The sequence below is a fragment of the Gekko japonicus genome, unplaced genomic scaffold (assembly GCF_001447785.1).
Source record: "Gekko japonicus isolate JY-2015 unplaced genomic scaffold, Gekko_japonicus_V1.1 scaffold563, whole genome shotgun sequence".
Lineage (NCBI taxonomy): Eukaryota > Metazoa > Chordata > Lepidosauria > Squamata > Gekkonidae > Gekko > Gekko japonicus.
In genome coordinates this window covers 469619-482086 of record NW_015166439.1, presented here as the reverse complement: position 1 = coordinate 482086, position 12468 = coordinate 469619, and the positions used below count along the sequence as shown (strand labels likewise).

Genomic DNA, 12468 nt, shown 5'->3' with positions numbered 1-12468 from the left:
AAAGCCATAAGATTCTACTACAGACATGTTTTGTTGTTGTTGTTCAGTCGCACAGTCGAGTCCAACTCTTCGCAACCCCATGGACCAGATCCTGCCAGGCCTTCCTGTCTTCCACCGTCCTCTGAAGTTTGCTCAACTTCATGTTCGTTGCATCTATGACACTGTCTAACCATCTCATCATTTGCCGTCCCCGTCTTTTTTGACCTTCAATCTTTCCCAGCATCAGGGTCTTCTCCAGTGAGTGCTCCCTTCTCATTTGGTGGCCAAAGAATTTGAGCTTCAGTTTCATTATCTGGCCTTCCAGGGAACAGTCAGGGTTGATTTCTTTTAGGATTGACTGATTTGATCTTCTTGCAGTCCAAGGGACTCTCAATACATGTACATGTCAATACAATAACAGACATGTTAGAGTAAGATAAAGGAACATCACTGTGCCCAGGTTCCTACTAATTGACTCCAGACTTTTTTTGGTAGCAATTCTGGATGTATCATTTCCCTCCTGTGTACTCAGACCTAGCATCAAAGAAAATACAGTACAAGCAACCATCAGGACTGAGAAGCACTTCAACAGAATGGGTTTTCCTCCTAATACAAATGTTGTGGGTATAGCTTCTTGCCCAATTGCTTCCTTCATTTCAAGCGCCATCACTTACCATTACTTGCATATAGCTATTTGACATACATACACAGAATGTACCATCTTGAAATCTTTTACATTTTAGTGATGAATGTGGGTGCTGCATTGTTTGAATATACCACAAGCCAGCAATTTTAGAGAAAAGCAATGTGTAGTGACAAAGGTATGTTTTATTAGTGTTGGCAGGGGTGCACGCAGCAAGTTGTGCACTAGAGGGAACCCTCTTTTGTATCACAAGGATATAAATGGGACTACTGAAATAAAAAAAGGAAATATGACTCTTTTACAAATACTTACAGGTTCCACATTATAGCCATAGCTCAGGAGAGGAACAAAAAGTGTATTAATTATTCAAATATGATATAATATAAAGAGTTAATGAGAATTTTGAAGCTGACAATTTTTCATCTGGAGAAGGCCTGTCTAAACACTACATCTTTGCATGCCTCATCCTCCTAAATCAAGGAATTTTGGGGAAATGGGGTTGACCCTCTCAGAACCTACTTGTCCAAAATAAAGGTTAGAAGAGAACCTATTCTACAATCTCTGGACTATTGGGAATATTTCTCACAACAAAAAATTATCTTCCTCATGTCCTCCCCTCACTTCACCCTGCCCAACCCCGCAAAGAATGAGGTTTGTATATTTTATCAATAATCTAATATCTTTGCCAAGTGGAAGTTAAGGCAAGGGAGAAAAGGCAGCCTGCCTCCAACATGAGGGTGAAGAACTGTTATTTACAAGCCTTTCATTATCATGTCTGTCCAAAGGAGATTGCTAACGACTAGTCAGTGTTTATGAACTCATGTTGAAGGGGATGAGGCTGCAAAGTTCTCCTGGGAGGAAGACATTGGGCAGCACCCCCCCCCACCCCATTTTAGAATTCTCTCAGCCACACAGCAACAGTCCATAGGTGAAGAGAGCACTGGGCATCACACACGACTCCTTGTTGGGCACAAAACGGATGATGGGTACTTCCCAAGTAGCTACAAGCTTGAGGGATCCAAAGTGGTCCTAGAGATCAATTTCATAATGTCCACAGCAGCAGCAGAGCCTGTCCAACAAGGGAGGATGGTATAGCACTGCTTTCTTCTGAGGGAAAAATCCCTCGATGTAGCTAGGGATGGACGTCCCAGCCCAACCAGCCAACTGGTTCTAGTACTTTGTGGTGAAAGACTGGAACTCCAGGCTGGAGATCTCTCTCTCTTCAGAGAACACAGCTTGATCAATACGTGACATGGGGCTTCCTACGCTGCGCAGCCAGTTCTTCCTGGGAGAGGAAGAGGTACATGTTAATAGTACACCCACGCTGTACTCCTCTTTCTTACAGGCCCTCCTCTACTATCTGCATCTTCATACCAGGAACATGTGTGTTCATAGAAACAGAAGGCCAACAAGTCTAATGGATGTAGCTTTAGAACAGAGCCTCTGACTTTATGCATTCCAGACCATATTGTGCAGGGAAAAAAAATCTGCACTGCAGAAAGATGTTGTTAGAGTAAATGGCTCTAGCTACCTCAAACAAGTAAGCCATGCCAGACACTGCAGTAAAAAGGAAAGTAAAGCATAAATACGGGGATCAGAATCAGAAAACTATTAGTAGAATCAATTGTTTTAGTGATTAGTGACCAAAAGTTTCCAACAGAAGAGTAGTTTCCAACCACCAAGCCCTGGAATGGAAAATAATCGTGGCAGTCTCTGGTGCTCCACAGGCAGATTTTTTCTTATTATTACTATTAGAATATTTATTTTTAAAAATGAATGAAACTTCCTCTGTAACATAAAACAACTTTCCATACACTTCCCAGACTCAAGAGAACTGCCCAACTGATAATTATTTCAGAAACCTGACATGGGGTAGGTATGAATTACGGATCCAAAGCCTGCTTGTGATCCTCCTCCCTTCAAGCAAAAAAGAAAACCACCTCAAATTGAAGTTAGGAGGCTAGATTGATGGTTGTACATCTTTGCTTTCTATTCCCTGCCAGGACTTGAAAACGAGGGGAAGGGCTGAATGGAACAAACTGGGGGAATACTAGTTGCTATGGATTATCTAATTTCTAGTTATCTCTTGCACACGAAGGCAAAGGATGAAATAGACTGGTTGCTATGGAAGCGGCCCCAATTTTCCCCTCCCCCTTCAAAGACATGAAGGTAGAAGAGATGGAGAGGAAGGTTGCTATGGAAACTGTCCCAGTTTCCTCGCATGTTCTCTCTCCCTTCCTCACATGTTTTCTCTCCCTCTCTTCTCTTCAAGGTGATAGGGGAAGACTTGTCACTATGGAAACTGCCTCTGGTTGTCATCCTTCTGAAGGTGACAGAGCCTGTGTCTCTCCACCCCCAGGGGTGGCCTGGCACCACACCTTCCCTTCCCTTCTCCGTCCCCCACCCCTGCCCATTGCTCCTGCCAAAGGATCCGTAAAGCAATTTCCCTCATCTCCTCCTGGACCAACTAATTAATTGCAAGATGATTCAAGTTCCAGATTTACAGGGTGTCAATTCACTATGGGAACAGAGTCTTGGGAAGTGTCCTACTTTGAAATTTCAAATGGGGCAGGAAGGGGGCGATGTAAATTGTTATTAAAGGGTTTCCTTCAATTAAAGGTAAAAGGAATAATTCCAGTAGACCATCCCTTCTTCTTACTTTTACCAGTATTCCTCCTGTTGGAAATCGGGACACCATTGAGGAAGGAAAGGGGAAGGAGTCACACAGAAGTGTGTTTTTCAGACAACAGATGATTACTCCTCAAGAGAACTTATATCTCTGGTAACTAAATACATAAGATCCCTGCTGGATCAGACCAGTGAACCATCTAGTTCAGCATCCTGCCTCACACAGTGGCCAATCAGTTCCTCTGGAGGGCCAACAGCACAGCACAAAGGCTGAGGCCTTCCCCTGATGTTGCCTCCTGGCTTAGGGATTCAGAGGTTTACTGCCTCTTAATGTGGAAGTTCCCTTTAGTCTCCATGCCTAGTAGCCACTGACAGATCATGAATCTTCTAACCCCCTTTTAAAGTTTCTCTATGCCTGTGGCCATCACTACATCCTCTGGCAGTGAATTCCACATTTTAATCACTTGCTGTGTAAAGAAGTACTCCTTTCATCCATTCTGAATCTACTGCCCATCAGCTTCATTGGATGTCCTTAAATTCTAGTATTTTGAGAGAGAGAGAATTTCTCTTTGTCAACTCTATCCACCCCATGCATAATTTTAAAACCTCTACCATGTCCCCCGGCAAGCTGTTTTATTTTCAATCCCTTTCCTAATAATCCCTAACATAGAGTTTGCCACTGCAACACACTGGGCTGACACTTTTGTTGAGCTATCTGCTACAATCCCAAAATCTTTTTCTCTCTCAGTCTCAGTAAGTTTAGACTCCATTAATTTATACTTCAAGGTGGGATTTTTCATTCCGATCTGCATTCCGATCTTACACTTACCAACACTGAACTTAATTTGCCACACTGAATATATCAAAGAAACGACATTTGCTGGGGATTTTGTCCTGCTGCTAAAATCTCTTTGCTGCCCTAACAAACCTGAAATGGCCCACCCATTTGGGTGCTTGATTTTCAATAAAAAGATTGTTAATGAGAGGGTCTGGTCTGGGGAGGAGAACATGTAACTTCTATATTCTGTACAGCACAGTGTACTATACTGCTCCTCAACAGCTGTTAAACAATATCATCAGTAGTACTGTACACGATGGGACTCAAGAGCAGGGCCCCAGCATAATTTGTTTTGGCCTGGTACAAATTTTTAACATGAACACCTGCATGCCCATGGTCCCCCTCAAATAACCATCTTACAAATAATGAAAGAAACATTTATATTTTATTTCCAAAATGTCATCAAAAGATCATATTGTTAAAATATTTTCACAGTCCAAGCCAAGCCCCCTAAGCACCAGTAAAGTGTCCCCCTTCTCCATTCTGCCCTGATGCTTAGGCCTTGCTCTAGAGTGCTTTGAAACCAGAAGGGTGCTCTGCTCATTGCCAGAGGCACACTGATCATTTGCCAGCCAGCAAGTATAGAAAAGAACAATTCCAACTGCAGTTCTGTTGGACTTCTGCTAGATGTTACGGGAGACTTGAATTCCAAGACCTGCCACTAACTTCTGAAACCTCTTACTACTTGTATTTGGAAAAGTTTTGTGAATCTGCACATAAATGCATGGAGAAACATGCATCCTTCCTCATTCTCTTCTAGAGGTAACTAATGCAAATGCTTCCACCTTACCTACCATCTTCCAGCTTTTTCTCCCAAGATGCAACTCCACCCCTGCCAGCTGAATCACAGACTTACATGATCTCTACTTTCTCCTTTGGACCCTGTACTTGTCCAGTCACAGTCCCATGAGCCGTGTTCTTCACCCAGCCGACCACCCCCAATTTCCTTCCCTGTTCTTCGGTGTACTAGTGAAAAAAGCCACAAAGACACAAGTCAAAGAAACTTGAATGGAATTTGAAGGTTGATTCACAAATGCACATCTCTTCACTTGATGACTCATCACTGAACATTAGAACTGCCTCCATTGAAAAATTGTGCTCTGAGGTTATGCTAGCTGCTTTAGATGTGCTGCATGTAGTATATGATTTGTGATTTTCCTTCAGACATGCCTATGTTTTTGTTCTTAGGGGGGGTTGATGGAAAAGAGGGAAACACAACTTCACAATGATTGTCTGGATTTATGACAGGCGCTTTGCTATAATCTCTTAAGGACTGGACTTCAACGGCACAGCACGTGTTGTGATAATAGCCCCGCCAACAATCTAGTTGAAATTAAACCCTAGTCTTTCAAAGCTCATGACAAAACTAAGGAGCCCTAAAAACAATTAAATCTCTTTTACTTTTCTAATAAGAAGACTCTGAGAATCCAACAAAATGGTGTCTGGCCCAACAATGCTTATGCTACAATAAATTAATTAGTCTTTATGATGTCACAAGATACTATTTTTTCTTTCTTTCTACAAGGATTTCTAATGGGCTCCCAGCCTTCTAATTGGCAGGCAGCCAATACAAACTCATCCAGTCAGAGAATAGGGTATTATTCTACCTGTGGTTTGCTACTGATAAGGTGGGGCTTCCTTGTTATTTTCAGAAGTCCATGCTTCACTCTGCTTCTGCATACTGTCCTCCTGTCTGCTGCTATGGGCATCTTATTTGGATATCCATAATCTCAGTGGCCCAACCCACTTGCTAGGCTTGGGCCTGCATCCAGGTGGGCTACAGGTGCAAGTGGTTGGCCTGAAAAGTGTAATTGTGAAGATGAATGCTTTTCCTATCGATAGTACATTACTATTACAGCAATGTAGTTAGATTCAGTTGGTCAGCCATGTTGGTCAGAAGCAGTAGAACAAATTTAGAGTCCAATGGCGCCTTTAAGACCAACAAAGGTTTATTCAAGGTATGAGCTTTTGTGTGCATGCACACTTTATCATTTATTTATAATTTATTTCTAATGTATTTGATAAAGTGTGCATGCACATGAAAGCTCATACCTTGAATAAACCTTTGTTGGTCTTAAAGGTGCCATTGGACTCTAAATTTGTTCTACAGTAGTGTAGTGTTCAGTTAAAAACTTGCCTGCCTCTGGCCCCTGAACCTTGATTTAGAAAGCATCACATTTGACTGTGCTGTGGATTGCCTCTCCACATCCCACTGTGGGTTATGCCTTACCTTTCTAAAGAAGACACCTAGGAGAAGAAAGAGAGACAAGTCTGTCAGTGATCACATTAATACGTTAGTAACAAACATTAGTGACCACAATGGTTTAATGGTATCATAAAGCAGCATCTGGAGCCTTCTGAGCCACAGAACTCAAATTTGCCAGAAGGGGAACTCCCTAATACCTGTCCAAAGAGTATGATCAGCTTCTGAGTATAAAACTGATAATTCAGATCTTATGAACAAGGAATATGAAATCCCTGATAAGCTAGATTACATATGGTACCCGTTATGAAGGCAACTGGCACAAATTAAGATGATCCAACAATACTACTACACACAGCTCCAGAGCTGGGATATTGGTCAATTGGCCGGTTAAATATTACCAACTGCCTGCCTGTCATATGACTGTGGTCAAATCTCCCTTATAAATAAAAGCCGAATGGTGGTGGCACTTCTCTAGAACATTCCACACGCTCCAAAATCAGTTCGCTCTCTGATCTGTTATTGCTGCTTTGCCTGAGTCCTGCCTCCAACATTCTAAACATTTTGCTAATCCTCTCCCCCCCATAGCCAGTCAGAACACAGAGGTTATTTGCATATGCAGCCTCATTGGCCTCTGCCTTGGAACACAGAGGTCGTTTGCATATGCGACTTGATTGGCTTTTGCCTCTAACATTCTAAACAGTTTTGCTGTTCTGAAGTAAAATGTGTCCAATCTCCAGGTGAGGGCTGGAGATCACTCAGAATTACAACTGCTTTCCAGATGGCAGAGATCAGTTCCCCTGGAGAAAATGGTGGGCTCTGTATCCTTATATGCTGCTGAGGTGGCCCCCGTATGACAGCCAATGTGACGTAGCAGTCAGGGCTTCAGAGCACGGGAGAGGCTGCAGGTGTGTGGGGGGTGGAAAGCTGAAGAATGAGGGGGAAATAAAGGTAGGTTGATGATTGGCTGGGAAGAAGATAGGGTTGCAAACTCCAGGTGGGAAATTCCTAGAGATGTGAAGAATGGAGCCTGGAGAGGGTGAGGTTTCAGGAGGCGTGGGACCTCGGACAGGTACAAAGCCATAGACTCCACCCTCCAAACCAACTATTACCTTCTGGGGAACCATCGTTGCCAATATCCAGGTGAGGGCTGGAGATCACTCAAAATTACAACTGTTCTTTAGGTAGCAGAGATCAGTTCCTCTGGAGAAAATGGTGGACTCAGTGTCATTATACCCTGCTGAGGTCGCCACAGCAAATTGACACTGAGTGTCCAAGGCCGGGACACCCGCCCAGAGCCTCTTTCTAGAGGCCGTTGTATTTATTTCCACAACGGGCCTTTTTCCTAGTATTCCATAAAGTCAAGAATGTAAATGGAATCCTAGGAATTCAAGGGGTTCTACTTGCCCTCTGAAGTACACATCAGAGCTAGGACTAACATTCACACTCTTCTACACAATGGGCTAAGAGCTGGTGTTGCAGGCCTTCCTAGCCACTGGCTGAGTTCTTATGTCACGAAATGTTCATCAGCATTCTAACTGTTCAAACCTTTTTATTACATCATGGACTCATCTAATAACAATGGGAGAAGTAAAGGACCCATGCTCCCCAATCTTGTAAGAGTCAGGCTTCCCAGCCACAGCTTATTACTTTCAATATTGGCCTTATCCCTTCCGAATCAAGCCACACGGGTTCAGATTCTGGCACTGTGTTGTGACTGCAGGGATTTCAGAATGGGAACTGCTATGACACACATACACCGACACCACTGTCTCACAACTCTAAGGTTAATAGCTAGCTAGAATGTTACTATCCTGACCATTTGTTCTGAAGAAAAGGCGTTTTCATGTGATTTGGCATGGAGCTGAATGATGTTTCTGGGAGCAGCTGGACTCTGCAGTCTTACACTAGTTTCTGTAATTAACATAAAATGTCAAGATTTTTGTTACCGATATAATGAATTAATGTTTAAAATTCATTATTGTTATTAGCCTGGTACTCAACCAGTCAGTTCACTAACATTTATTTGACTGGTCAAAATTCAGTTCTACATAACAAGGGTCCCCATCCATAATAAGTGTTAGGGAGCTTCAGAGTTCGTAGTGTAGTGGGTGTGACCAAAAAATGGCTGCCATGGTACAGGGCCGATCAGAAAACGTTGGAAGGCTCTACAAAATGTTGGGAGGTTTCAAGCCAAGCATACTTCTAAAACAGAGGCAGCTGTTGCCGAATGCAGATACCCTGAGGATGCAAATGTGACACATCTGAAGCACCCCATGTGCTGATAAAGCAGAAGAAAGATGGGACTGGCTCTTTGCTTTGGGGCAGAGATGCTGTTTAAGTTTCCAAAAAAGAGGAAGACTTTGCCCTCCAAATTGCTACTGGTTTTCCAAGCCCAGACACTTAAGAAAGCTGCCTAGGGAAGTGGTAAGCTCCCCCTCACTGGCAGTCTTTCAGCAGTGGCTGGACAAACACTTGTCAGGGATGCTCTAGGCTGATCCTGCATTGAGCAAGGGTTTGGACTAGATGGCCTGTATCGCCCCTTCCAGCTCTGTGAGTCTATGATTCTGTGAAAGTCTGTATTTGTGGCCAAGTCAAGGGGGCATAGCTGTGATGCATCTACCCAGGATGACATTAGCTTTTTGCTAATCAGTCTGTGGGTGAGTAACCCAAAGCTCCCTGGTTTTTTCTGTTCCGTTCAAGACACTCTGGATTTTATCTCCAATAAGATCTAAGTGGATAACAGGAAATATATCAGCAGGTGCCATGTTGTGGATTACTGCTATACAGCTTCGAGGTTTTAAATTCCTTATACATTCAGCTAGCCAGGAGGCACTCTATTTCTAACTGTGGGTAGGGCAGGATATAAATTTGAGTTATAATTTGTAGGAGTTCAGATGTTGCAGCCTTTGTTGCTAGCTGATCAGTACAACATGGCAACTTTGTTTAATCAACCCAACCTTCCCCACTATGCATCCTCTTATTGCTGCACCACCCAAGCCAACCAATTGAGGTTTTGTCATCCATTTATGGGATTTTAACAGGGTACTTAGTATGTACTGGCGTGAAACTTTGTTCCTGAACTGTGGCCTTACTGCCCCCTTGGCTTCCTGACTCACCAGCCTCTAAAGCCCCTTTGTCTGTCCACTGACCCACTCCCTCTTGGCCAGCAGCAGACAGTACCTCCTGTTGCAGGGCTCCATCCCATCCAAAGTTTTTCCGTCCAACTTCCTTCATGGTGGCTGCATGCTTGGTTAACACTGGCCCCGGTCACACAGGGGAAAGCACGACCAAAGCGCAGCTTTTCAGAGCCACAGCAAAATAGACGCGCGGAGGTGGGATCAGACAGATCCCCGAGCTGCTGCGTTGCTCCCCGGCACAATCAGATGCCGGGGGGAAGCCACGGGACTGAGAGCGAGGCAGCCGGCTGCGCATGTGCACGCATGCGCAGTTTGGCCAGGAGCCTCGAATGCTGCGGAAGACAGGCGTGCCAGCGATCCCACGGCCGCCCTTGCTGCGGAGCTTCAGGTAGGTAGTACTCTTTTCTAGGGGTTTTTTTAATGCACGTTTTCTCCCGGAAAGGACGGATCGGGGACGGGTGCACTCTGCTTCCCAGATGTTGCGGTGTGATTGCGCCCATTTGATGCGCCCCCGATCCGTCCCTCTTGCGGGGCAAAACCTCCCGTGTGACCGTGGCCACTCTATTGCAAATAACTTCAGTTGAAGCAGTTGGAATTATGATGAACATTCCATGACATTACAGCAATTCAACCAAGGGTTCAGAAAGCCTCTAGATAACTACCAGTTTTTAGCTTATTATATGTGGGAATGTGAATGTTAGCTGTAGAAGGCAGGCAAGCCACAAAAGGATATGGAAGTATCACATGAGCCTCAGCTTTCTTTATTTGCCATGGAAACTGCCTTTTAAGGACCTTTTTCTTTCTATGATAGCTTAAGCTGTGCTCCTTCCTGAATGTCACAGGTCATGTCACAAAATGGATTTTAACAGCTTGGTTACCCCCCCCCCCCAAAAAAAAATTGAGGTTGAATCAAAGATGCTTAGCTTCCCAGCCCGAAATGGCCCAGATCTCAGCACTAAGGAGAAACAAGCTCCCCTATCTGTTCTACCATATGTGGACTCAACATCAAATTACCTTAATGTTCTCAATTAGCCTCCTTCACACGCACGCACACACGCACACACACACACACAGACCCATGTGTATTCGCTTCTATTAATTTCCTTTGCTATCCTTGCACACAGCCTTTCTGGCTGTGTGGCAGCTCCAGCTAGCATCACTGCAGTATAACGAAAGCAGGATTCTGCAGTCTGAAAAGAGAGCTGCTGGCATCTTATTTCAAGGACTATTTGCAGCATAAGCCCGAAGGGAACTAAAAAGCCACCTCCGTATAGTAAAAAAAATCCCATAGATAGCAGCAAAACAATGGCACGACAAGAGGGAGAAACTGGATGAACTCACCCTGGACATCCCCATAAACCTCATAGTCAACAGCCCAGAGCCTAGGAGAAGCCATGATCCACTGCAGGCCACCGGTAGCTGGCAGGAGCTTCTACAGAGACGTGGGTGTGTGCATGCTATCTGATCTGCACACTGCAGTCAGTTTGGCCAGCCTGTGTTACTAAATTCAGCTGTAGGGACGCAAGCAGCGTGGCCCACCTGGAAAGAAATGCAAAAAAAGTTTCAGAGCCTTTTGTCATTCAGCCAGGTATACATGCACTCCTCAAGCCTGTTCCCACAGTAAGGTGGGAAGAGAGAGAGACAGATGACCAAGAATTTAAGCATAAATCAGTTTCTGATATAATTGGAACGAGCCTGAGCTCATGTTAACATTCTTCCCTGCTGCTGTACCTAAAGGTAACACCCCTATTTACCTGTGCTTGTAAGACTGGAAAATTTCCATGTGTCTAAAATTTTATGCCAAAGAATTTTACATTTTTTTCCCATCTTTGCTTTGCAAAGCTCGCCTCCCTGTAAGCAGTATCTAGATTTGCTATAGGGAAATGAGAATCCAGGAGGTGGGGGGTGGATTATGATTACAGCCTACCTTTAAGTAGTTATACATGGTACATTCAGCAAAAACATTATGTGCACAAGCAAATTGTCAAAGAGCTCTGCCAGTCTCAGCCCCCGTGGAAACGTGTGGGCCTGACACTGGTGGCTGCCAAATTAAAATGCCAAATAGAATAGAGACTCAGAATCTCTCTGTAGGTTTCAGAATAAGTAGTATCCCTTTCCCCTGTCGGGTGGTAATGATAGGAAATAAAGGACATAGTTTAAAAATAAGGATTGATAATCAGGTTTCTGAGGCCATGTTTCCGCCCTTCCTTTTCTTCCCACTGCTCTGACATAACAAGAAGTACAAAGAACAGTATTGTGGTAGTGCTTTGCGTCTTAAAAAAAGGAATGATGAAGCATGGCAAAACCCTAGGCACAACATGGCTTCTGAAAATCTGGTAATCTGCTGTATACAAACACAGATTCTTTCCAAGCCCACAAAACCATGAGATATGGGTATTAAGATATATGTTTGTGTTTATTCCATTGTATTAGTTCCTTTTGGTGTTCTAGACCTCTTGAGACATACTGTACTTAACAGAGTCAGCCCAAGACATTTTGCCAGCCACCTCAAGGCAGCTGGTTCTGCATATATTATCCACCAGGTGCACGCTCCCAGGTTCTCTGGCACTGTTGTAAACCCACTACACAACTTCTAGTTTGCTGTGTAGCACTGGCATGCCTGATGTAAACTGTATATTCAGATTATAGTGAAATATGTTTTTTTAATGTGGATGTGTTAAGTGCCATTAAGTTGCTTTCAACTTATGGCAACTCTATGAATGAATGATCTCCAAAACATCCTATCTTTAATAGCCTTGCAAACTGAGGGCTGTGGCTTCCTGAATTGTTGTTGTTCAGTTGCACAGTCGAGTCCGACTCTTCACGACCCCATGGACCAGATCACGCCAGGCCTTCCTGTCTTCCGCCGACCTCTGAAGTTTGCTCAATTAAGTCAATCCATCTCATGTTGGCTCTTCTTCTTTTCCTGCTGCCTTCGACTCTTCTTATCGTTATTGTCTTTTCCCATGACTCTTGTCTTCTTATGTGACCAAAGGATGATGACCTCAGTTTAGTCATTTTAGTTTCTAGGGAGTGT

The 12468-nt window shown here is 43.9% G+C and overlaps 1 protein-coding gene across 1 annotated transcript; it reads right to left on the bottom strand.

The window, feature by feature from the left end:
- Positions 1-798: 798 nt before the first annotated feature.
- Positions 799-10914, bottom strand: LOC107111040 (acylphosphatase-2-like). The gene is made up of 4 exons (XM_015411937.1): positions 10773-10914; positions 6319-6335; positions 4945-5054; positions 799-1907 (listed from the first exon to the last, which is right to left on the bottom strand). The coding sequence occupies exons 1-4, from the start codon at positions 10825-10827 to the stop codon at positions 1793-1795; spliced, it is 297 nt and encodes a 98-aa protein (XP_015267423.1). The 5' UTR covers positions 10828-10914; the 3' UTR covers positions 799-1792.
- Positions 10915-12468: the final 1554 nt, after the last annotated feature.

Coding starts and splice junctions, on each gene's coding strand:
- LOC107111040 (XM_015411937.1), bottom strand. CDS start 10,827: ATGGCTTCTCCTAGGCTCTGGGCTGTTGACTATGAGGTTTATGGGGAT. Junction 1,908..4,944: donor AAGGAGAAAGTAGAGATCAT/GTAAGTCTGTGA, acceptor TTCCTCTCCCAG/GAAGAACTGGCTGCGCAGCG.